The sequence below is a fragment of the Chanodichthys erythropterus genome, chromosome 19 (assembly GCF_024489055.1).
Source record: "Chanodichthys erythropterus isolate Z2021 chromosome 19, ASM2448905v1, whole genome shotgun sequence".
In the NCBI taxonomy this organism is placed as follows: domain Eukaryota; kingdom Metazoa; phylum Chordata; class Actinopteri; order Cypriniformes; family Xenocyprididae; genus Chanodichthys; species Chanodichthys erythropterus.
Genome location: NC_090239.1, coordinates 15,934,996 through 15,958,169, shown reverse-complemented (window position 1 = coordinate 15,958,169; position 23,174 = coordinate 15,934,996). Strand labels below are relative to the sequence as shown.

Below are 23,174 nucleotides of genomic sequence, written 5' to 3'. Positions count from 1 at the left end.
AAAATTACACCTGTTCAACTGCTCGTTGACGCATATATCTCATTAGCAAAATCACATGGCACCAACTGAATGCATTTAGGCATGGTCAATACAATCTGCTGAAGCTCAAATCAAGCATCAGAATGGGGAAGAAAGGTGATTTAAGTGACTTTGAATATGGCATGGTTGTTGGTGGCAGACAGGCTGGTCTGTGTATTTCAGAAACTGCTGATATATACGGGGATTTTCACTCACAACCATCTTTAGGGTTTACAAAGAATGGTTCGAAAAAGAGAAAATATCCAGTGAGTGGCAGTTCTGTGGGCTTGTTGATGCCAGAGGTCAGAGGAGAATGGCCAGACTGGTTCGAGCTGATAGAAAGGCAACAAATAATCACTCATTACAGCCGAGGTCTGCAGAAGAGCATCTCTGAACACACAACACGTCGAACCTTGAAGCAGATGGGCTACAGCAGCAGAAGACCACACCACTGCCACTCCTGAGTCCTGTCAGCTAACAACAGGAAACTGAGGCAATAATTTGCACAGACTCAACATAACTAGACAATTGAAGATTGGAAATATGTTGCTTGGTCTAATGAGTCTCGATTTCTGCTGTGATGTTTAGATTGTATAGGGTCATAATCTGGCATAAGCAAATGAGCTCATGGATCCATCTTCAATTGTTGGATTTACTTAAAGCAATGTCGAGTGGTTCCATGCAACTATATTGAGTATTTTGTACAAATAACAATTTAGTTAAGAAAAAGTAAAGCTAACAAAATTTCTTTGAGTAAACTCAAATCATTTGAATTTGTCGCTGTTACATAATATTTATATGTGCAGTTTACTTAATGTTACGTTAAATTTATAAAAGTTTATTAAGCAAGGTGAACACATTTATTGACAAAGCTGCAGTCCGACATTTTTCCTCTTTGTCGCCATCTGTGTTTGATATCTGCAATTGCAGTCATATGCGGAACAGTTATCTGTACGTGCGTTGTGCATCGACACAGCTCGTCAGTGCGGATGAATCTAATAGTTGCTGTCAGTCACCGCACCGGTGGATACTGTACTTCAGAATCACAGATTCTACGTCTTGAAAGTATGACCAATATAAGATTTTCACTGGAAAATATCATCTGAACAAGTAAGTAACATGTCTGCCGCTTTTGTTCTGACCAACTGAGGAAAAAAGCATTAGGCCTACAATAAATCACGCTGCTAATGATGATTAAATCTAACGATCGCTTAGCTCGGATCATGCCAAACCATGCAAATTATTATTACTGTTATACTTTCTTCTCAAATCAGCATTGCGTAATCTGATTCAAAACACTAAAAAGAAGTTAAACCAATGGCTTTCAATGGATTTATCATTAAGAGGAAGAGTTTTGATTTCTAAAGCAGAATATCTCGGCTAACTACAGCTATGGCTCTTCATGTTGATAATAAAATATCAAAGGAGATTGATAAGATGCTCTTTAATTTTGTTTGGAGAAATAGAATACATTATATAAGGAAAACTATTTTAATGAACTTATATGAAAATGGTGGCCTCAACTAAACAATACATTTAAAGTCAACTAGATTGGACATTTTGTTAAATATCCAACCTCTATTTGGAATGTAATTCCCTTTCATATTTTATCTAGCCTGGGCGGCATACATTTCTTTCTTGTTTGTAACTTTGATATCAACCAAATACCAGTGAAGCTTTCTGCATTTCATCGTCAAGCTTTTCTTGCGTGGAATCTGATTTTCAAACACAACTTCTCACTGCACCATTACATTATTTGGAATAATAAGGACATTTTATATAAACAAAATCAATTTTCTTCGAAAATTGGTTTCACGATAATATTGTTTTAGTAGATCATCTATTCAACTCAGAGGGTCTTCTTTATACATATGAGAAAAAAAAAAAAAGAATATTCCCATAACACCAAAGGGGTGCAGTTTCTTCTAGAATATGCATGTCGTATAAACAACAAAAAAGAGTTAATTATCAGCAACTTCCATGCCTCTCACCAAATCATTCCCCTGTAGGTAAAATATGTTTCTCCTGTAATAATAATAATAATAGATCAATAAGAGCTCTTTTCTAGAAGGATGTTGTGTCAAAAACAAATGTAATGGCATATTGGAATCAATTTGTGAGTGATGTTGATTGGAAAAAAGTCTGGCTTCTGCCTAACCGGTATCTCTTAACAAACAAGGTTAAAGAAGTGTCTTTTAAGCTTCTCCACAAAATATACCCTGATATAGATGTAAGCTGTAGCTTTTGCAAGCAGAAGCCAGAGACAGCTGTTCATTTATTTTGGCACTGCCCACTTTTTTTTCTTCTTTTTTTTGATGATGATGGAAATTTTATTTTACAGTGGAAAGATGTTCTTTTAGGCATTATTGTAAACAGACTTGCACTTATTTTATTATTTTTTTATTTTAATGACCAAATTTCATATCCATATAAAAACATGTTTTATAGCATTTAAAAATGAAGTGAAATATTATATTGAATCTATATTACCCTCAAAGAAACAAAAAGCTATTAGAATTTTGCAAGCATGTACACTTTTTAACCCTTTGATGCACAAGATATGAAAACCCCTTCTAATGCGCAACATGGGTCAAAAATGACCCGTATTCATTTCCTATGTAATTTCAATCATGGTTGAGTGTTTCTTTGCTGAATCTTTGAAAGAAATGTATTTTATCATTAATTTATTATTCCTTAAATATCTTGTTTTTGATTGACAAAAATCATTATGTTCATTTTTTCTTTCTTACTTTATAAACAAACACAGTTTTTGTCTGTCTACATCAATTTTACACACATGGGTCAAAAATGACCCGTATTCATTTCCTATGTAATTTCAGTCATGACTGAGTGTTTCTTCGCTGAATCTTTGAAAGAAATTTATTTTATCATTTATTTATTTCAGGTATTACTTAAATATCTTGTTTTTGATTTTCTACAAATAATTATGTTTATTTTTCTTTCTTACTTTATAAACAAACACAGTTTCTACATCAATTTTACACACATGGGTCAAAAATGACCCGTATTCATTTCCTATGTAATTTCAGTCATGACTAAGTGTTTCTTCGCTGAATCTTTGAAAGAAATGTATTTTGTCATTTATTTATTCCAGGTATTCCTTAAATATCTTGTTTTTGATTTTAACAAATCATTGTGTTTATTTTTTCTTTCTTTTTTTCATAAACAAACACAGGTTTTGTATTTCTACATCAATTTTACACACATGGGTCAAAAATTACCCATATAGAAACCTTTGCAAATTTTCGCAAGAAGGAACATATTTACTGCAGACAACTGTTCATCCGCCACACATTTCATGTCTCAACATGGCTGCTTTTGTATATTTGATGGATGAAAGACATATTATATTTCATATAATAGGCTGTATATTATATTTCATAATTTGTATTTTTTGTCATAAACCAATGCTACTGGTCACCTTTTACATCTATCAGTGTTCCTGAAAAGTAACAGTTTTGAACAAGGTTTCTGTCCAACAGTGAAAATATATAATAAGTGTATCGATCAACAGTGCTTTTGATTTTCTTTATCTATAGTGTTAGCGGCTGGTCCTCAACAGAACTGAGGTGGATGATGACATCACTGTAAAAAAAGCTGAAAGTGTACTTTGCGAACAGTCAAACGCAATTTAAATGTGTATGTGCAGGGTTGCACATAGACAGTTACAGAAATCCGGCGGAAATTATAAAAAGTTACAAAAATCTGTATGCTGACCCTCACGTACACATAAAAAGTGAAGTATACGTTGGCCTTTAGAAAGGTAATGACACACACATTCAAAAAAATTCATTCAAAAAGAAAGGAAAAATTAAAATAAGGATTTGGTTATTGAGTAATAGATGGAATAATGAATGATAAAATTAATTTATTGTAATATATGCGATATAGAAAATAACTAATTCGGGTCACTTTTGACTCATGTTGTATTTGTCCAAAACTGTTACATTTCAGGAACGCTGACAGACATCAAGGATGACCAATTGCATTGATTTATGACAAAAAATTAAAAATTATGAAATATATAGCCTAATATATTAAATATAATAAGACTTACATCCATCAAATATACAAAAGTAGCCTTGTTAAGATGTAAAATGTGTGGCAGATGAACAGTTGTCTGCAGTAAATATGTTCCTACTTGCAAAAATTTGCAAATCTTAAAGATTTCTATATTGGTCATTTTTGACCCATGTGTGTAAAATTGATGTAGAAACTGTGTTTGTTTATAAAGTAAGAAAGAAAAATAAACATAATTATTTGTAGAAAATCAAAAACAAGATATTTAAGTAATACCTGAAATAAATAAATGATAAAATAAATTTCTTTTAAAGATTCAGCGAAGAAACACTCAGTCATGACTGAAATTACATAGGAAATGAATACGGGTCGTTTTTGACCCATGTGTGTAAAATTGATGTAGACAGACAAAAACTGTGTTTGTTTATAAAGTAAGAAAGAAAAAATGAACATAATGATTTTTTACAATCAAAAACAAGATATTTAAGGAATACCTGGAATAAATGAATGATAAAATACATTTCTTTTAAAGATTCAGCAAAGAAACACTCAACCATGATTGAAATTACATAGGAAATGAATACGGGTCATTTTTGACCCATGTTGCGCATTAGAAGGGTAGTGATACAAAAATGATTTTTATTAAAAAAGTAAGAAAGAAAAAATTTAAATGAGGATTTGTGATGATCAAAAACAAGTTAATTGAGGAATACCTAGAATACTGAATGATTAAAATAATTTCTTGCAAAGATATAGAAAATAAAAACTCAGCCGGGTCATTTTTGACCCATGTTGTGCATCAAAGGGTTAATGTATTCCTATAATTTTTCTATATCCCCTAGCATGTGAAATTTCTGTATTGTTGTAACTGTATGGAATGTGTTTCTCTGTTCAATAAATAAAAAAAAAAAAATAAAAAAAAATGATTGAATTTCCCGCGGAAATCCACCAGGTCACTCTTATTATAAAACATTATTACAAGCTTACCGTTGTGAATCGAGATAAGATAGTTTTGAACACTGACTGGTTATGTACTTGCTCAAAAATGGATTTTGGATAATTTTTAACCAAAAAAAGTTATGGATGGCAGCTTTAATTTTCCTTATTAAATTAACTATTTCCTCTAAAATGCACTCAAAAAAATAACTAATTGAACAAACTCAATTTAATTGAGAGCAGGTATTCCATCCTATATGTGTATATGAGCGTTCACAGCCTAAACACAGGCGCCACTCTTCTGCATAATGGTTAACCACAAATTCAAAACATTACAGAAACTCCTCTAAATGTTCAACATAACTGAACATTAAACATAAACTAACATCATCTTTCCCATTCTGAAAATAATACTTTAATCCCTAATGCAGTCCCTTGCGAAGCATGCTGGGAACTACGGATCCACTTAGTTATTTCAACATTAATTTACAATGTTAACATTAACTCAGCAATGTTAAGCTGAATGAACAAAGACTTATTCATTAAAGCTGACAATACTCTTTTTTTTAGTAGAAACAACTAAGTTAAATTAATTTCATGTAGTTACATGAGTTTTTAAAGCTGCAGTCCGTAACTTTTTTTGGTTAAAAATGATCCAAAATCATTTTTTTGAGCAAGTACATAACCAGCCAGTGTTCAAAACTATCTCCTTATCTTAGCCCGATTCACAACGGTAAGCCTGTAATAATGTTTTAAAATAAGAGTGACCTGGTGGATTTCCACGGGAAATTCGAGCATGCAGCAGTTTGTCTTGCGTCATTACGTCACGTCTGTAAACAGAAAAAAGGAGTCCAGGCAAGTCGGTTTTATCATGTGAGGATGCTGCTTGTAGCAGATCATTTATAGTCTGTTCTCACAGCAGCTGAAATAATTGAACGTCAATCTGACGCTGACAATCAGTGACAACTGGAGATTCACCCGTAGTCAAAAAGTAAAAGACTTTGGACTGTGGATTGGCAACAGAAATTGAAATCTACAGGTAATGCTAATATACACTAATTACACATAGCATGCGTCTCAATCAGCTCCCTAGTTCAGTAGTCAGGGCATTGATCAGGGAATCGGCCACATTCGTTTACATGATATACTGATTCACGACCTAGGGAGCTAGGGAGCTGATTGAGACGCAGGGATAGTCACGCAATGCTGATGTTAACATTAACAGTTTGAGAAGAATGTATAACAGTAATAATAATTTGCACGGTTCGGCATGATCCGAGCTAAGCGATCGTTAGATTTAATTATCATTAGCAGCGTGATTTATTGTAGGCCTAATGCTTTTTCCTCAGTTGGTCAGAACAAAAGTGGCAGAAATGTTACTTGTTCAGATGATATTTTCCAGTGAAAATGCTTATAGTGGTCATACTTTCAAGACGTAGAATCTGTGATTCTGAAGTACAGTATCCACACCAGTGTAGTGATTGACAGCAAAATTATTAAATATTTCAAGTATGGAAGCACTTGAAGAAACATTCAGTTGGGTTGTAGGTGGTGGGACAAGTCTGTGGCAAACCAAGTATTTTCCACATACCATTCAGAGCAAAAAGAAGATTGAAAGCACTTTTCAGTAATTTTAGATTTAGCAACGTGCCTATTACCATCATAATCCAACCAGAATTTAATTAATAAATCCTTTGACCGGACCTAACTGTTATAGTTTATATATATTTAGATTATATGGGTTTGCGCACATGGTATCAGGAAGCAACGTATACCCACATGACGACAGGGAGTTTTACTGAGATGTCTTATCCCGTGCGAATTGGCCAATAATATTACAGACGTCCTGAGGTAAAATTACTCCAACTCCCAATGTAAAACTAATTCCGTCCGAATAGGACTTAAGAGTCCTATGGCCCACTTTAAAAGGATAGTTCACCCAAAAATGAAAATTATCCCATGATTTACTCTCCCTCAATCCATCCTAGGTGTACATGACCATCTTCTTTCAAACAAACACAATCGGAGATATATTAATAAATATCCTGGCTCCTCCAAGAGAAGGGGAGCTTGAGTTTGTTGCCCAGCCCTATTTGTTTAAATCGTGAGAGGCGTCTAAGCTTGACTTGTGCACAGCAAAATCTCCAGAGTAAAATCAACTCTGCTCAGAGTACATATGGCCCCTCTCTAAATAGTGTTAAAGGTCCCGTTCTTCGTGATCCCATGTTTCAAACTTTAGTTAGTGTGTAATGTTGTTGTTAGAGTATAAATAAAATCTGTAAAATTTTAAAGCTGAAAGTTCAATGCCAAGCGAGATATTTTATTTAACAGAAGTCACCTACATCGAACGGCCAGTTTGGACTACATCACTTTACTTCCTTCTTTAATGACGTCACTAAAACTTTTTGACTAACCTCCACCCACAGGAATACACAAGAGTTGCGTTTGTAGAGTGTGTTTGTCGCCATGTCGTCGAAACGCTGTTATTTTCATCCCGCAGTCCAATCACCGGGTCTGATTCCGGCTCAAATTGATTGGGTAAAATTAAAGACATGTTTACAATAACACTGAGCTCATGCATCTCCACCTTATGATAAGAGCTGTGACCTTTCCAGTCACGGTGCGCTCAGAGCTGTTGAATCACAACACGGGAACCGCTGGCATTCTCGTTACGTATTTATGAAGGAGGGACTTCATAGAACAAGGAAGACATCAGCCCGTTTTTATGACAGTGGAAACAGCGGTATACAGATAAGTAAATTATGTGAAAAATACTGTTTTTTTACACGCAAAACATGAACACATGTTATATTGCACGCTATAAACACAATCAAAGCTTCAAAAAAACACAAAAAATGGAACCTTTAAAATAAAACCGAAGCAGAGTTAAAGTTAATTAGATAATTAAGCAATGAATTAAGTGATGATTGTGCATTAGTGATGAACACCTGCTGTTAACAAGCAGAATCACTGAAGAAAAGAGAAACACAAGAACTACAACTGACTTCAGTCACAGCCTTATTAATTGCTTAATTATCTCATTAACTTTAACTCTGCTTTAGTGTTACTTTAACACTATTTAGAGAGGGACCATATGTACTCTGAGTTGATTTAACTCTGGGGATTTTACTGTGTGCAGAATGTGTATTGTAATCTGGCGGAAGCTAGTTATTTTACTTTATAAAGTTTTAAATATGGATATTTTTCTTACAAAACCCATCACTTCACTCCAGAAGGCCTTTATTAACCCCCTGGAGCCATGTGAATTATATTTACGATAGATGGATGCATTTATTTTGGGCTTCAAAACAGCAAATGAATATAAGTATAAGTAGGTTTAGGGTTAGGGGATAGAATATACAGTTTGCACAGTATAAAAATCATGTCTATGGAATGTCCCCATAAAACATGAAAACTTGTATGTGTGTGTATGTGTGTTTGGTGTCAGTGTCTGAACATGTAGTTCACTACTATCAAACTTACACATGTTAGACTCAAACAAAGTTTCTAAGACTAAACAGCTCAGGTCATTCCCTGAGGGAGACCAGCACTCACAAGCCAACTAGTACCAAACCGGCTATAATTCATATAATGTGCTTCCCTTACATGTCTATCTGATTCCAGAAAGGGAATTTGTGCACAAGCAGAGATGTGAAAAGGAAAATAGATGTTTACTAAGTAGCTTGCACTTATATTGCCAAAAAAGTAACAAAAGTAACTTCACAATGAATATTGCCACAGGAAGACAGTTTTGTATGTAGCTTTTCTAGGACTTTTGGAGCTCATTATAGATGGGGAGGACCGCTTTCACGTTCTGAAGAAAACGGTGAGAGGAGGAGAGAAATTAGGTTTGGAGGGGAGGAATGAACAAAACATTTGTTTGTTATCAGAAGACCTCTCTCCCAAGGTCGCTCTTGGCTCTGGCTGTAGAGCTTCTGACCAACACGCCTCTTAGAAAGAGATCAGCCTCCCTGCGGCTTCACAAGAACAGACCACTACAACCAGAAAACACCACGCAAATAGACTCCGAACCAAGACCGATCTGGGCGGTACAGCCCCACCCTCACCTGAACATCAGCGGAGACCAGGAGCTGCTTCAGGACGCTACACTAAAGGCCTCAGTTCACAAACACTGTACAAACCCTTCCACCTAAAAGAGAAGATGATAAAGAGGATGGTCTTGTTGATGATGCTCTGCTTTAGTTTCGACTGGTTCACTCCACACACAGAAGGCATGTTTGCTGGATCTCATTTCTGCTCATTTAATGCTACAACTCGCAGTTTCTTCTGTCTGGGCAACAAGGTCCATGAGATGCCAAGAAATATACCGAAAAATACCACATTTGTGTGAGTATAAACAAACACACACAAATGCATGTTAAAACACATTAAAGTAAAGTAATTAACATCTAGATCTAGAATTTCAGGTAATAAATATCAAGACACAAACTTCATGTTCACTTCAAATTTTTTGATGCCACATAGTTGTTTTGGATGTTGAAGTTACAGTATATATGTGTTGTTATTGTAAACTAAATAAAAAATGTTTTATTAATTGAAATAAAGTTGAAATAAAAATAAATAAATATTACATTTAATATAAAAAACGAGCAATGTAACTGAAATAAACAAAGTTTAACTAAACCGACAAAAACTACAATAAAACAAATACTAATATAATAAAAACAAAAATTAATAAGAAAAAATTACAAAAGCACATATCAAATAAAATAATTTAATTTAAATTTAAGTAAAAATATTTTTTATATATATATATTATTAAATGCTACTTACAGTAAATAATACCAAAAAAGTAGTCACATAAATCAGTATAATATTTTTTCATTAAAATTATTATGAATAAAAGTTACTATAAAATAGTATTAAATTACAAAATGAAATATGCAATTTTTTATTTACGTATTAGTTTCATTTATTTGGCTTTTTTTATTTAAAAAGAGTAACTTTTAATCATGATTTTTTTTTTTATGAAAATTGATTATGCGTTACTTTTAATTTAAATAAAATGATCAAATAAATAATAATTTTTAATGAACAGCATACAGTAATTAAAGTAATGTATACCAGTCAAAAGCTTCACAGCATTATTAAAAATATGAGAATCTTAATGACAATATAATTGTTCCAGAGCTTGTTATTGTGCTTTTGGAGAAAATGTAAATGACTAGGAATCTGTTGTGAGTCCCAGAATATTTTTTTGTAATCTCAAGGCTATCGTCCCTCAAAAGAACTCTCAAGCCTGATACGGGGGAGTGTTGTTTTTATGTCAAATGTATCGCATGAAGTCATCTGTTATTTTAGTCTACTCATTTCAGCCAGTTAAAGAAGAGATGTAAACATGAAGATGACTTTCTTTGGCCCCTCAAGCAGGTTAATCATGGGTTGTATTTCTGTTTTGAACCGAATGTCAGTCGAAAAGGAAAAGGAGGCCCAGCTGAAACTAGCAAAAGACGCTCAGCTTGGTAACACGTTTCACACTAATGTCTTTGGGTTCATTACTTTAGGCTTCTTTACTTTTCCATTTTAGAAAGAGCACCAAGAGCTTTTCAGCTTGTTTGCCTTAGCGTGCCAGACTTTCCACTTGGCACCGCAGGAACGAACAGTCGTGTGCTTGATAGGAATTCTGCAAATGTTCAAATGTGCAAATTTTCACTTTAGGCTATATAGTTTTTACTCGTTTGTATTGTTTATTTTAAGTTTATTTAGTTTTAGTTTTTTACTACTTCATGTTTTGTAATGTTTTATTTTTAGTTAACAATAATAACCCTGATTCTGTCATGTATGATGATTTCTTAAAACTGCAGTGTGTATTTTCTGCAACACTTACAGGACCAAACGAAATCACAAAAATAAATGTAATCACCTTCAAACACTCCCCCCATCCACCACTGGTCAGCCATACAGATAACCCCACTCCAAACTCAGTCAGGGACAAAATAAGTAAAAATAACAAGAATCTAAAAAAAAGTCAAACTATGTATGGTATAACAAACATATAGTGATTTTTCTAATTTTTAATATCTGTATCTCTCCTACCTGCATAATTTACTTTAAAAGGCACTCAGTGTGCTTTGTGTAATTGGGCTGTCTGCATTTCAGAGGGATTACAGGAATGAATATCCACAGGAAGAATACACAGACACTAATGGCAGTGTGCAAAAACAATTACACAAAAAGCTTGACAGCAAAAAAGATTATTTGCAGTTGTCTGTAAATAGGCTACTGGTAACTGTGTTCGCATTTCTCATAAGATTTAACATCTTGAATGACCTAGTTTCTGCTATGACTCATTCTGTTCATACTAACTTTCATGAGGATACAGTTCACATGTATATGTAGTTTATAAATACACTTGGAAAGAGTTTTTAAGAGCACACACACATTTTGAAACTCTAACATTTGAGCCAGCCCGATCTCATGAGATAATGTATGAATTTGTACATTGTGATTTGTACAGAAACATTTTTTAGGGAAAAAAGTAAGCGTCAAGGTCTGAATTCAGGGAATTATATGGCTACCATTTTGGCGAAATGTAAAATAGCTATGAATTGCCATGAGAGTGTGATTTCTGGTATCAGTAACAGGGTGGAGATGGACAACACATAAAAAAATAAATGGGAGATTTCGTAGTGAACCCTCCATTCAATTAAATACCAACTATGGTTGTATATGCCCAAAGAAAATAGCTGTGCATGCGGGTTAAATGTTTGTGACTATTGTTTTAAAAATACTGTATTGCTTGCATAAAATGAATCCAGAATATCTTGCAAATTAACATTTATTAATAAGTTTAATGAATAATTAAACAATTATATTAAGCCATATTAAATTGCTTATTAATTAATGTTGACATTTTGATTATTATTGTTGCCTCTACTAATTATGTGTCTGATTTTTAATTTCCAACATATTTTGGGTTCATTTTAAGCCAGCCACTTAGTCATTTTTAAATAGTTGGGTTAAATAAAACTGCCCAACGTTTTTTTTTTTTTTTTTTTTTTTTTTTTTTTTGTTAAATAATATTTTTATTGCATTTTCTTGAACACTTACACAACAGTTTACATCACATATCTGTAACACCAAATAAATTACAGAAACAAAAACAAAACCAACAAACACTGGGGCTCATTTTACATAAAAAGTGCAATAGCACAAACCAACATTGGGTAATACAATATATACTTTGGTCAGAGTTAACAATATATTGCATATGATAACCAAATATATAAGCAATAAAGTAGGGTTCATATAGTGTCCATTACAGTATATTTTCATATGAATATTTACCTAATTATTAAGCAGTTTGTTCCTCCTCCATTATATTGTTAAAGGTGCCCTATAACTTTTTTTAAAAGATGTAATATAAGTCTAAGGTGTCCCCTGAATGTGTCTGTGAAGTTTCAGCTCAAAATACACCATAGATTTTTTTTTTAATTATTTTTTTTAATTGCCTATTTTGGGGCATCATTATAAATGAGCCGATTCAGGGCTACTGGCCCTTTAATTCTCGTGCTCCCCACCCACGAAGCTCACGCTTGCATTGAACAGTGCATAAACAAAGTTTACACAGCTAATATAACCCTCAAATGGATCTTTACAAAGTGTTCGTCATGCATGCGTCGGATTATGTGAGTATTGTATACTGTTATATTGTTTACATTTGATTCTGAATGAATTTGAGGCTGTGATCCGTGGCTAACGGCTAATGCTACACTGTTGGAGAAATTTATAAAGAATGAAGTTGTGTTTATGAATTATACAGACTGCAAGTGCTTAAAAATGAAAATAGTGACGGCTCTTGTCTCCGTGAATACAGTAAGAAACGATGGTAACTTTAACCACATTTAACAGTACATTAGCAACATGCTAACGAAACATTTAGAAAGACAATTTACAAATATCACTAAAAATATCATGTTATCATGGATCATGTCAGTTATTATTGCTCCATCTGCCATTTTTCGCTATTGTTCTTGCTTGCTTACCTAGTCTGTTGATTCAGCTGTGCACATCCAGACATTACTGGCTGCCCTTGTCTAATGCCTTTCATAATGTTGGGAACATGGCCTGGCATATGCAAATATTGGGGCGTACGTAACAGTCTGTGTTATGTTGAGATTCGCCTGTTCTTCGGAGGTCTTTTAAACAAATGAGATTTATATAAGAAGGAGGAAACAATGGAGTTTGAGACTCACTGTATGTCATTTCCATGTACTGAACTCTTGTTATTTGACTACGCCAAGATAAATTCAATTTTTCATTCGAGGGCACTTTTAATATGTTCAATAAATAATAAAAAGGGACTCCAGACACTAAGTTTTAACCCAGTTGCTGGGTTTGTCCATTTTCAAGCCAACTTGGGTTATTTTTAACCCAGCATTTTTTTAGAGTGTAGATTGAAATGAAGTAATTGGTGATCTGGTGGATGCAAAACTAAACAAAACAACTATGCCAGCTTTTATATCTGATTTCTCATAAAACATTCACCTCTGAATAGATTGTGATATTTATGTATTAACTGTAACACATTGATAATAATGAATTGTTGGATGATGAATCACATCTCTTCTGTCTAATTTTGCGCAGGGAGATCAAACTGACTCAGATTGGCGTGTTTCGCCGAGCAGCCCTGTCTGAACTACATGAGCTGAAGAGAATGTGAGTGCAAGAGTGAAGGACACAGAGATGTTTACTATTAAAACATGGAATTGCATATTCAGCAGGAATGCACATGGAGATTAGAAAGAATTCAATCAATTAAAAAACAGAGACATTGCTACTGAATGCCTACAACTCTTTTTGGCTTTTGGCTTAGTTTTCAAAACCACATATAAACACATGATATTTAGTCTTGATTGAATATGTTTAGACTTTGATATGGAACATGATGTTTAACAGTGACCCAAACACTGGAGATATGTATCACAAGAAAATACTGCGAGATAAATTGACAAGTGTGATTCTTTATTGTAAATGTAATCCATTTCTTTTCTCAAATCAGTATTTGCATAGTGATTTAAATTCCCCCTATCCACTTCAGTAGAGCAAATAAGTTAAAAATGTGCATGGCAATTAAGATTTTGTATCAATTTGATGTATTGCAATCAGTTTTATAAAGCTTTAGAAATTCATATTAACTGCTCATAATAATATATATATCGCTATATGATTATTATTCTCCTTCTCAGAGTGGTGTCCGAGAATGGTGCTCTTGAGAAAATTGAAGCCTTTGCCTTTTCCAACCTGACAGAGCTACAGGAAATGTATGTTGCTGCACTGCATGTGGAAATAACATCCAATCACATTCTTATCAACGTATTTGAATCAAATGGTGCAGTACATTTTCTGAAACACAGAATAACGTATCCATTTCTCTGATAGAACTATTACAAAATCCAAAAACCTTATGATGCACAAAGATGCCTTCTGGAGACTTCCAAAGCTACGGTATCTGTGAGTTATTTTCTCCTTTCATTACTCTTAGTCATTGTGGTTTCATGCTGTGGTTCAGCAATTTAAAAGGAGTATATTCCCACATGAGTTTCAGCCTAGCATGGAGTTATGGTAAGAGTGCTGAAAGACCTCAGGAAAAGCAAAATGACCTAAACACAGGTCAATATCCATATCAAATGTTTCTCACAGGAAACAAAGGCTACAGATGCAAAGACAAAATACAAATGTCACTCTGATGTATTACACTCATTAATCTGGTCTTCCTGTATGTGTATGTGTATGTGTATGTATGTGTGTGTGTGTGTGTGTGTGTGTTCCTCCAGGACTATATCAAACACTGGTCTTAAAATCCTGCCTGATTTTTCAAAAATCAACTCTGCTGCTCTTGAATTTCTATTGTAAGATTCTACTCGTGCTATTCCAGTCTTAATGTGTATTTTGACTTGGTTCAGGTGTATGTCCATTCTCAAATTTACAATCTATAAATATACAAATAAATTATCCATATACTGATATATCAAATTTATGTTATAGTGATCTACAAGATAACATGCACATAGAGAGGATTCCCAGTAACGCTTTCCTTGGATTGACCAGTGCCACCATAACCGAGCTGTAAGTATGCAGCTGCATGATTGATTATTCCCAAAATGTTATTCTTTATAAGAGGAATGAATGATGTGACGGGTTATTGATTTATTAATAATAATGCACACTATACTTAAATTTAAATTGAATAGTTAGTCTTGGAGTACATGACAAAAACAAGCTAACTTCAACAGCTGTTAAACTAACTGTTCAAACAAATATTTTTTTATAATATTACACAACAAAATTGCATGTATTGACTATTAAAATTTTTACAGTATATGTAAATGTAACAGAATTTTACTTTATATACACTACCGTTTAAAAATTTGGGGTCAGATTATTTTTTTTTAATTGCATTAAATTCATAAAAAGTGTAAAGACATTTATAATGTTTCAAAATATTTATATTTAAAATAAATGTTGTTCTTTTGAACTTTCTATTCATCAAAGAATTCTAATTGATAATTATAAGACACATTTCTTGAGAACCAACTCAGCATATTAGAATGATTTCTGAAGGATCATGTGACTGAAGACTGGAGTAATGATGCTGAAAACTTTATTAATTTTTAAGATATATTAATATAGAAAAGGTTATTTTGAAATTGTAATAACATTTCACAATATTACTGTTTTACTGTATTTTTGATTAAATAAATGCAGCCTCGGTGAGAATAAGAGACTTCTTTTAAAAAAAATCTTACCGACCACAAACTTTTGGAAACTGGTCTAAATTAATGTACTCTTGCAGGAGATTAACAAAGAATGGGATCCGTGAGATAGACAGCTATGCATTCAATGGTACCAAAATTGAGAAACTGTGAGTTCAGTTACTTTTTTGTATATATATATGTTTATATATATGTTTATAAATTAGCATCTCACATAAAACCTCTAATCTTTGGTCTAATCCCTTTCTCTCTCTTTCTCACAGCTTTCTCATGGGAAACCAGCAGCTGCATCATATCCACAGTTACGCCTTTATAGGAGCTGAAGGCCCCATCGTTCTGTAAGCATGAACAACTCTGCTTTCAACAACAATACAACTCACCAGCTGGAGCATCACACACCCACTCTATGTCCTCAGGACAAGCTTTCACAGCAATTCCTGTTACACTCACACTAACCTCAGTTACCTGGTTTGTACACTATTAGTGTACATTTAGTCTAATCTATGCACATCAAATCCTGCATTGGACACTGAAATGGCTGCTGTCATTACAGGGACATCTCACGTACTGCCGTCCACACACTACCGGAAAGCATGCTGAGGACCCTTAAGCTTCTGACAGCCGTCTCAGTCTACTCTCTGAGGAGGCTTCCAAGCCTGGAGCTGTTTACTGAGCTCACGCAGGCCAATCTGACCTACCCCAGCCACTGCTGTGCCTTCAAAAACTTCAAGAAGCACAAGTCAATTACAAAATTACATTCAATTACAACAGTTTATTCTGTTATGATTTACTCATCCTCATAATTGTTATAAACCTGTGTGGTTTCTTTCCTTTACAAAAAGAGTAATTATTTGGCAGGATGTGTACACTGCTATTTTCCATACACTGTAAATAATAGATAGTGTCAAAAAGCACAGAAGCTGCCAAAATGACCAAAATGCACCATTAAGGCCTGTTCACTACTAGACAAATATACGGTGTGATAAACATTTTTATTTGGATTAGCAGCTGTTAATGAGTCCGTTATGATAAGTGTTGGGCTCGTTACTCAAAAAATGTAATTTATTACTCATTACTAGATACTCCTTTCAAAAGAACAGTAACTAGGATTTGTTTTTTCTAGGATTCATAAAACTAGGATTTGTTTGTTTTTTTGCTGAGCGACATCTGGAACCGGCTCTCTTGTATCTGTACTCTTGTATTTGATGTTGATGGATAAACACTATGGCTAATATAAAAATCTGAACAGCCCTTTGAAGATAAGTAGTTTGAATTTTTTCTTCTCTATGACAAGCGGGTGCCAGTGTGAAACTAAAAGTTGCACAGCATTGGGGTTATTTCTGCTTTTCTATAAGTGCCACCTACTGTCACATAGTGAATTTGCATTTTCATTTTCGTTTTTTTATACATTGGTCTAAGCCACAGACAAATTACATGCTCCAATCAGACCGAATGTTCCAGTGTGTTCCAGTGCACTCTTGTGGCAGTATGAATTCGTAATTTTATTCTTACATTTCCATACAATCTGCGTAACCCACTGAGTTAGGTTTAAAGGTGGGCTTAGGGACCATCATGTCTACGTTTTGTTTTTGTTTTGTATTTCTTAAAATTGTACAAATGATATTTGCCCTAAACAGAGTGTCTATTTACATTAAGTACAAAGAGTGTCCCTTGTTGGCAAATGCTCTTTACACTAGCTCCACCCACTAATGTAGCATAATTCAACATCTTCTGGTGCAGCGGTAGCGAGTAAAGGGCGCAGACCTGGCTTTTGATGCTATCGACGCGGGTTCGAATCTGCCTTTTGCTAAGCTCACATTTTTCAATAAAAACTTGTTTAATATTATTAAAAGTGTTTATTGGGTATGTTTAGGGGAATGTGTAGGGAGGGGTTTTATTCTCCCAATAAGGCAGCATATATTCAATAATTTTAATAAACATAATCCTTTACACTCTATGATATTATTGCATCCTGTTAATGTACAAAAAAATGATGAGGTGCAAATAGTATTTGCCAATATAAAGTATAGATAGCATCTAAAATCTATTTACTCTTATTGCTAATACTTTTACATGGTGTAAATAGAATCTATTGCTAAGAAAATATACCATTTTCACTTAGCGCAAATAGCCGCTGCCTTAATCTAAAACTGCCACCTCATAAAATAGTAACATTTTCTCATGAGATCGTGTTGAACATTCATGTTGGAGTGAATTGGCCTTAAAGTACCATAACATCAGCTGATGATCTATATTTAAAGTTTTTTTTTTTAAATCATATAAGGAGACCAAATGTTTCTACTGAATATTTTCTGCTCCATCTTAGCTCTCATCATTCATGCTGTTTGAATAGACATATTTTCAAATTTGGCATGTCAAGAAAAACAAGAATAAGCAATGTTAAGGCCAAAATGCTGTAAAAAGATACTGACAACATATTTAAATATCCACAGACTTTTCTTCACAAAAAGAGCTCGTATAGCTTCAGACGACTTGGAATATTGCACATATTGCACATGGGTCTACTTTTATGATGCTTTTTGTCATTTTAAGAGCTGTCCACCACTTTCAATGTATGAAAAAGAGCAGCGTGAACATTCTGCTAAATGTATCCTTTTCTGTTACATAGAAGGAAGAAGTCATACAGGTTTGAAACAACATGAGGGTAAGAAAATGGTGACAGAATTTTTCATTTTCTTCATTTAACCCTAAAAACCTATTTAACACTAAGATATTATTTGTGTTCACATAGGTCTGTGAAGAATCAAATGTGTAACGATCCTGGTGCCCTCCGCCTGGAGCCAGATTTTTTCGAAGACCACTGTAAGGATGTGATAGAAGTGACCTGCTACCCTACACCGGATGCATTCAACCCTTGCGAGGACATCATGGGTTTTACGTTCCTACGTGTTCTGATCTGGTTCATCAGCATACTGGCCATCGTGGGAAATGTTGTTGTCTTCCTGGTGCTCCTCACCAGTCACTACAAACTAACCGTTCCCAGGTTTCTAATGTGCCACTTGGCTTTTGCAGACCTTTGCATGGGAATTTACCTGGTGCTCATTGCCGGCGCTGACATTTACACACAGTCCCACTACTATAACTATGGCATTGACTGGCAGACAGGAGCAGGCTGCCATGTGGCCGGCTTCTTCACGGTCTTCTCCAGTGAGCTCTCCGTCTACACCCTGACTGCCATTACCCTGGAGCGCTGGTACACCATCACTTATGCCATGCAGCTGGAACGCAAGCTGCGCCTGCGCCATGCCTGCGCAGTAATGGCAGCGGGGTGGATTTTTGCCCTGCTGACTGCTCTGATGCCCATGTTGGGAGTGAGCAGCTACAGGAAGACCAGCATCTGCCTGCCCATGGATGTAGAAACAGTGCTTTCACAAGGATACGTGGTGCTGTTGCTCCTACTCAACGTAGCCGCTTTTCTGGTTGTGTGTGTCTGTTATATGCGCATCTACCTGACCGTCCACAATCCTGCCTTCGTTCCTGTCAACGCAGACATGCGTATAGCCAAGCGCATGGCTGTGCTCATCTTCACCGACTTCCTGTGTATGGCGCCCATCTCATTTTTCGCCATCTCCGCAGCCTTAAAACTACCGCTAATCACAGTTTCTCACGCCAAAGTCTTGCTGGTGCTTTTTTACCCCATAAATTCCTGCTCAAACCCATTTCTCTACTCCTTCTTAACTAAAACCTTTAAGAGGGATTTCTTCATTCTGACTAGCCGGTTCGGCTGCTTCAAAACACGTGCACACATTTACCGCACAGAGATCTCTTTGGGGGAAAACGGAGCCATGGTGCCTTCGCCAAAGACTAGTGATGGGACACTATACTCCCTGGTGCACATCGCCCAAGTGCACTGACCATTAACTCAATCCGCCATAACTCTGGTGTGGCCAGCTGAAAACGTATGCTGCTTGTAGGCAAAAATGAGGATAAATAAGGAAAATGTGGAATCTGGATATAAAAATTTTGAAGGTTTCTATGGCATTAAATAGGGTAAAGGTGTCTCATATAGATATTATAGTGCTTGACCTCTCAAGTCAACCGATTCAGATGTCTTTAGAAGTATTCACACCATTCACGAAATGCTGCTTGATTGACTTTTGACATATTCTGCATGCATTAGTGTTCAAAAATTGAGATTAGGTAATATCTTTAGTATGAATAATGTAATCATTTAAGATAGATATTTTAGAAATTTTGAAAAATGTTTTAGTGGTTATTCCATACAATGAAAAATAACAAAAGTAACTAAACCGCAGAATATCTTTTGTGATCCATGGAAAAAAGTCATACAAGTTTGAATTTGATGATGATAAATGATGATGATGGAGTTTTCACTTTTGGTTGAACTATCCCATTAAAGGATTAGTTCACCCAAAAATGAAAATTCTGTCATTAATTACTCACTCCCATGTCGTTCCACACCCATAAGACCTTTGTTCATCTTTGGAACACAAATTAAGATATTTTTGATAAAATCCGATGGCTTGACTGCAAGATAATTAACACTTTCAAATGCCCATAAAGTTACTTCAACCTTAATGTTATGAAGCGACGAGAATACTTTTTGTTCGCCAAACAAACAAAACAACTTTGTTCAACAATATCTAGTGAAGGGTGATTTCAAAACACTGCTTCATGAAGCTTCAAAGCTTTACAAATCTTTTGTTTCAAATCAGTGGTTCGGAGTGTGTATCAAACTGCTAAGTCACATGATTTCAGTAAACAAGACTTCGTTACGTCATAAGTGTTTCGAAATGTTTAGAAATTTTAACGATTCATGTGACTTTGGCAGTTTGATATGCGCTCTGAACCACTGATTCAAAACAAAAGATTCGTAAAGCTTCGAAGCTTCATGAAGCAGTGTTTTAAAATCGCCCATCACTAGATATTGTTAAATAAAGTCGTTATTTTGTTTTGTGGCGCACAAAAAGTCTTCTCATCGCTTCATAACATTGAGGTTGAACCACTGTAGTCACATGAACTGTTTTAAATATGTATGGCATCTGAAAGTGTTAATTATCTTGCAGTCAATGGAGGCCTCAGATTTCATCAAAAATATCTTAATTTGTGTTCCGAAGATTGGAACGACATGAGGGTGAGTAATTAATGACAAATTTTTCATTTTTGGGTGAACTAACCCTTTAAGGCTTGTGCTGATAATGCTGGCAGAAAAACAACATGTTAAAAAAAGCTTTTGAGAACTGAGGAGTGAGTTTTTAAGATGAGGAGTGTGTTTTGTATATTTGTTCACTTTTTTGAATAAGAACAATCATCGTAAAAATGTAATTACACAACATAATTATAAAAAACCTCCAGGTCCATTCAAATAGTTTTATTGTCTACTGTATTATTTCAGTTCTCATGCATGTTGAAACTGAGAAGACATTTATAGCCCTTACCATCGTCCCCTCTTATCACAAATATTCCAGTACTTTAGCACTGGAATGGTTTGTTCAAGGTCACCATAACCTCGCTGGCCACCCGCAGTATGAGAGAGGATGTCTGAGAGAGTATGGGAGTTTTAAGTCGAATAGACTTACGGTACATGTAATAAATTCTTCATTGGACAGCCACAACAAAGTAAAGCACAGCAGGATGCTTTACACAAACGGAGGCACACGCCAAGTTAGGAGTGAGTTTCACTCTGTCCAAGTCCTGCCTCTCTTCTTATCTTTGCACCTGCAATAATGTTTAAGCTCTGAGACAGAGATCTGTTGTTCTGCTGGGGTTTTTTTAGGCAGCAATGTTTGCCTCAGTGTTAGAGGGGGGCAATGGGAGTGTGTGGCAGTTACAGCAGCTGCGCTACACACAGCTTCCTGAACTCAAACCTCAAATGGGCTGAGGAGGTCCACAAAGAAGAGGAATCTGTTATGAAGATATGGCTCATGTATCAAGGCCAGGGGTTCAATGCCGCAAGTCAAGGGAACAGTGGACAGTGAGAAAGCCACACACAGTGAAGACAGATAGAAGATACTGCAACCTTTACAACTTAAAAATCATTTTTAAAAATCTATTTTTAAGACAAAAAAAAAAATAACTCCATTCCACATTTTAATGACCAACTTTCTACATAAAACATATGCTTTTATAATAAATCTATGGCTAATTCCGTACACATTAAAGGGATAGTTCACTCAAAAATGAAAATTGTCGTCATTTACTCACCCTTAAGTGGTTCCTAATCTGTATGAGTTTCTTTCTTCTGTTTAACACCCAAGAATGCAGGTAACCAGACAGTTGATGGCACCCATTAACTTCCATAGTAGGAAAAAAAAAATATTATGGAAGACATCAGTGGGTGCCATCAGCTGTCTGGTTACCAATATTCTTTAAAATATCTTCTTTTGTGTTCAGCAGAAGAAAGAAACTTACACAGGTTTGGAACAATATGAGAGTGAGTAAATGATTTTCATTTTTGGGTGAACTATCCCTTTAAGAACATAAAAACGGTGTTTAGAAACAGGTCAGGTTTTCTGGGAATTTCAAGAGTCTGTGACTACTACTGACCACTGGATGGCGCTGTAATCCACCAAAAGCATGAAGCTGGTCATAAAAACTGCAACAAACACTGAATACTTACATACTACTCTCACTGTTGCTGCAAAATATATAATATATTCTGTGCACTTTTGCGCGAATATTCTGTATGCATAGATTATCCAAAATGTGTGGAATAACGTATCCCACAAGACATGACCTTCAAGTTCCAGTCTGATGGATGTTTATGAAATAATATCAGCCGTAATTAATAATTATGGCTGCTATTTTTTCATAAATAATTAATACCTCTTTCTTGACTCATTGTTTGATTGGACTGCCAAATGTTAAGGCATTTTTACATATCAATAGGTTTTCATTTTTTAGATTAAAACCGGCCAACACTCGCTGAATTAAATACGCAATTTCATAAGATCATTTGACGACAATTCTGCATACTACCGTTTGAAAATTATCCCTACTTAGTTCTTACGTCTTTTCACTTACCATTAAAAAAAAAAAAAAGTAGTCAGAGAACAGTGTATGTCCGCAGTATTCAAGGGTTAGTTCACCCAAAAATGAAAATAATGTCATTTATTACTCACCCTCGTGTCGTTCCACATCTGTAAGACCTTCGTTCATCTTCGGAGCACAAATTAATATCTTTTTGATGAAGTCTGAGAGGTTTCTGAGAGGTTCACTCCAAGGTCCAGAAAGGTAGGAAAAATACATCTTTAAAGAACTCCATGTGACTCCAGTGGCTTAAACTCAATTTTATGAAGCCATGTGAATGCTTTGTTTGCGCAAACAAACAAACAAAAAACAATTCACCACTCAAAAAAATGCACGAGAGCTTCACGACGCATGCGTGTTGTGTTCAGACTCGTGCGTCAACTCAAAGTACATGCGCGACTGTTCGCGAGAGCATCACGACTCATGCGTTTT

General features: G+C 35.0%; 1 protein-coding gene across 1 annotated transcript; it reads left to right on the top strand.

Annotated features, from left to right (window-relative positions):
- Positions 1-9,095: 9,095 nt before the first annotated feature.
- fshr (follicle stimulating hormone receptor) lies at positions 9,096-20,163 on the top strand. The gene is given in 11 exon segments (XM_067368670.1): positions 9,096-9,342; positions 13,603-13,674; positions 14,205-14,279; positions 14,398-14,469; positions 14,793-14,867; positions 15,004-15,084; positions 15,812-15,880; positions 15,995-16,069; positions 16,285-16,470; positions 18,484-19,559; positions 19,562-20,163. Coding segments are annotated over 11 exon segments (2,052 nt in total). The 5' UTR covers positions 9,096-9,157; the 3' UTR covers positions 19,648-20,163.
- Positions 20,164-23,174: the final 3,011 nt, after the last annotated feature.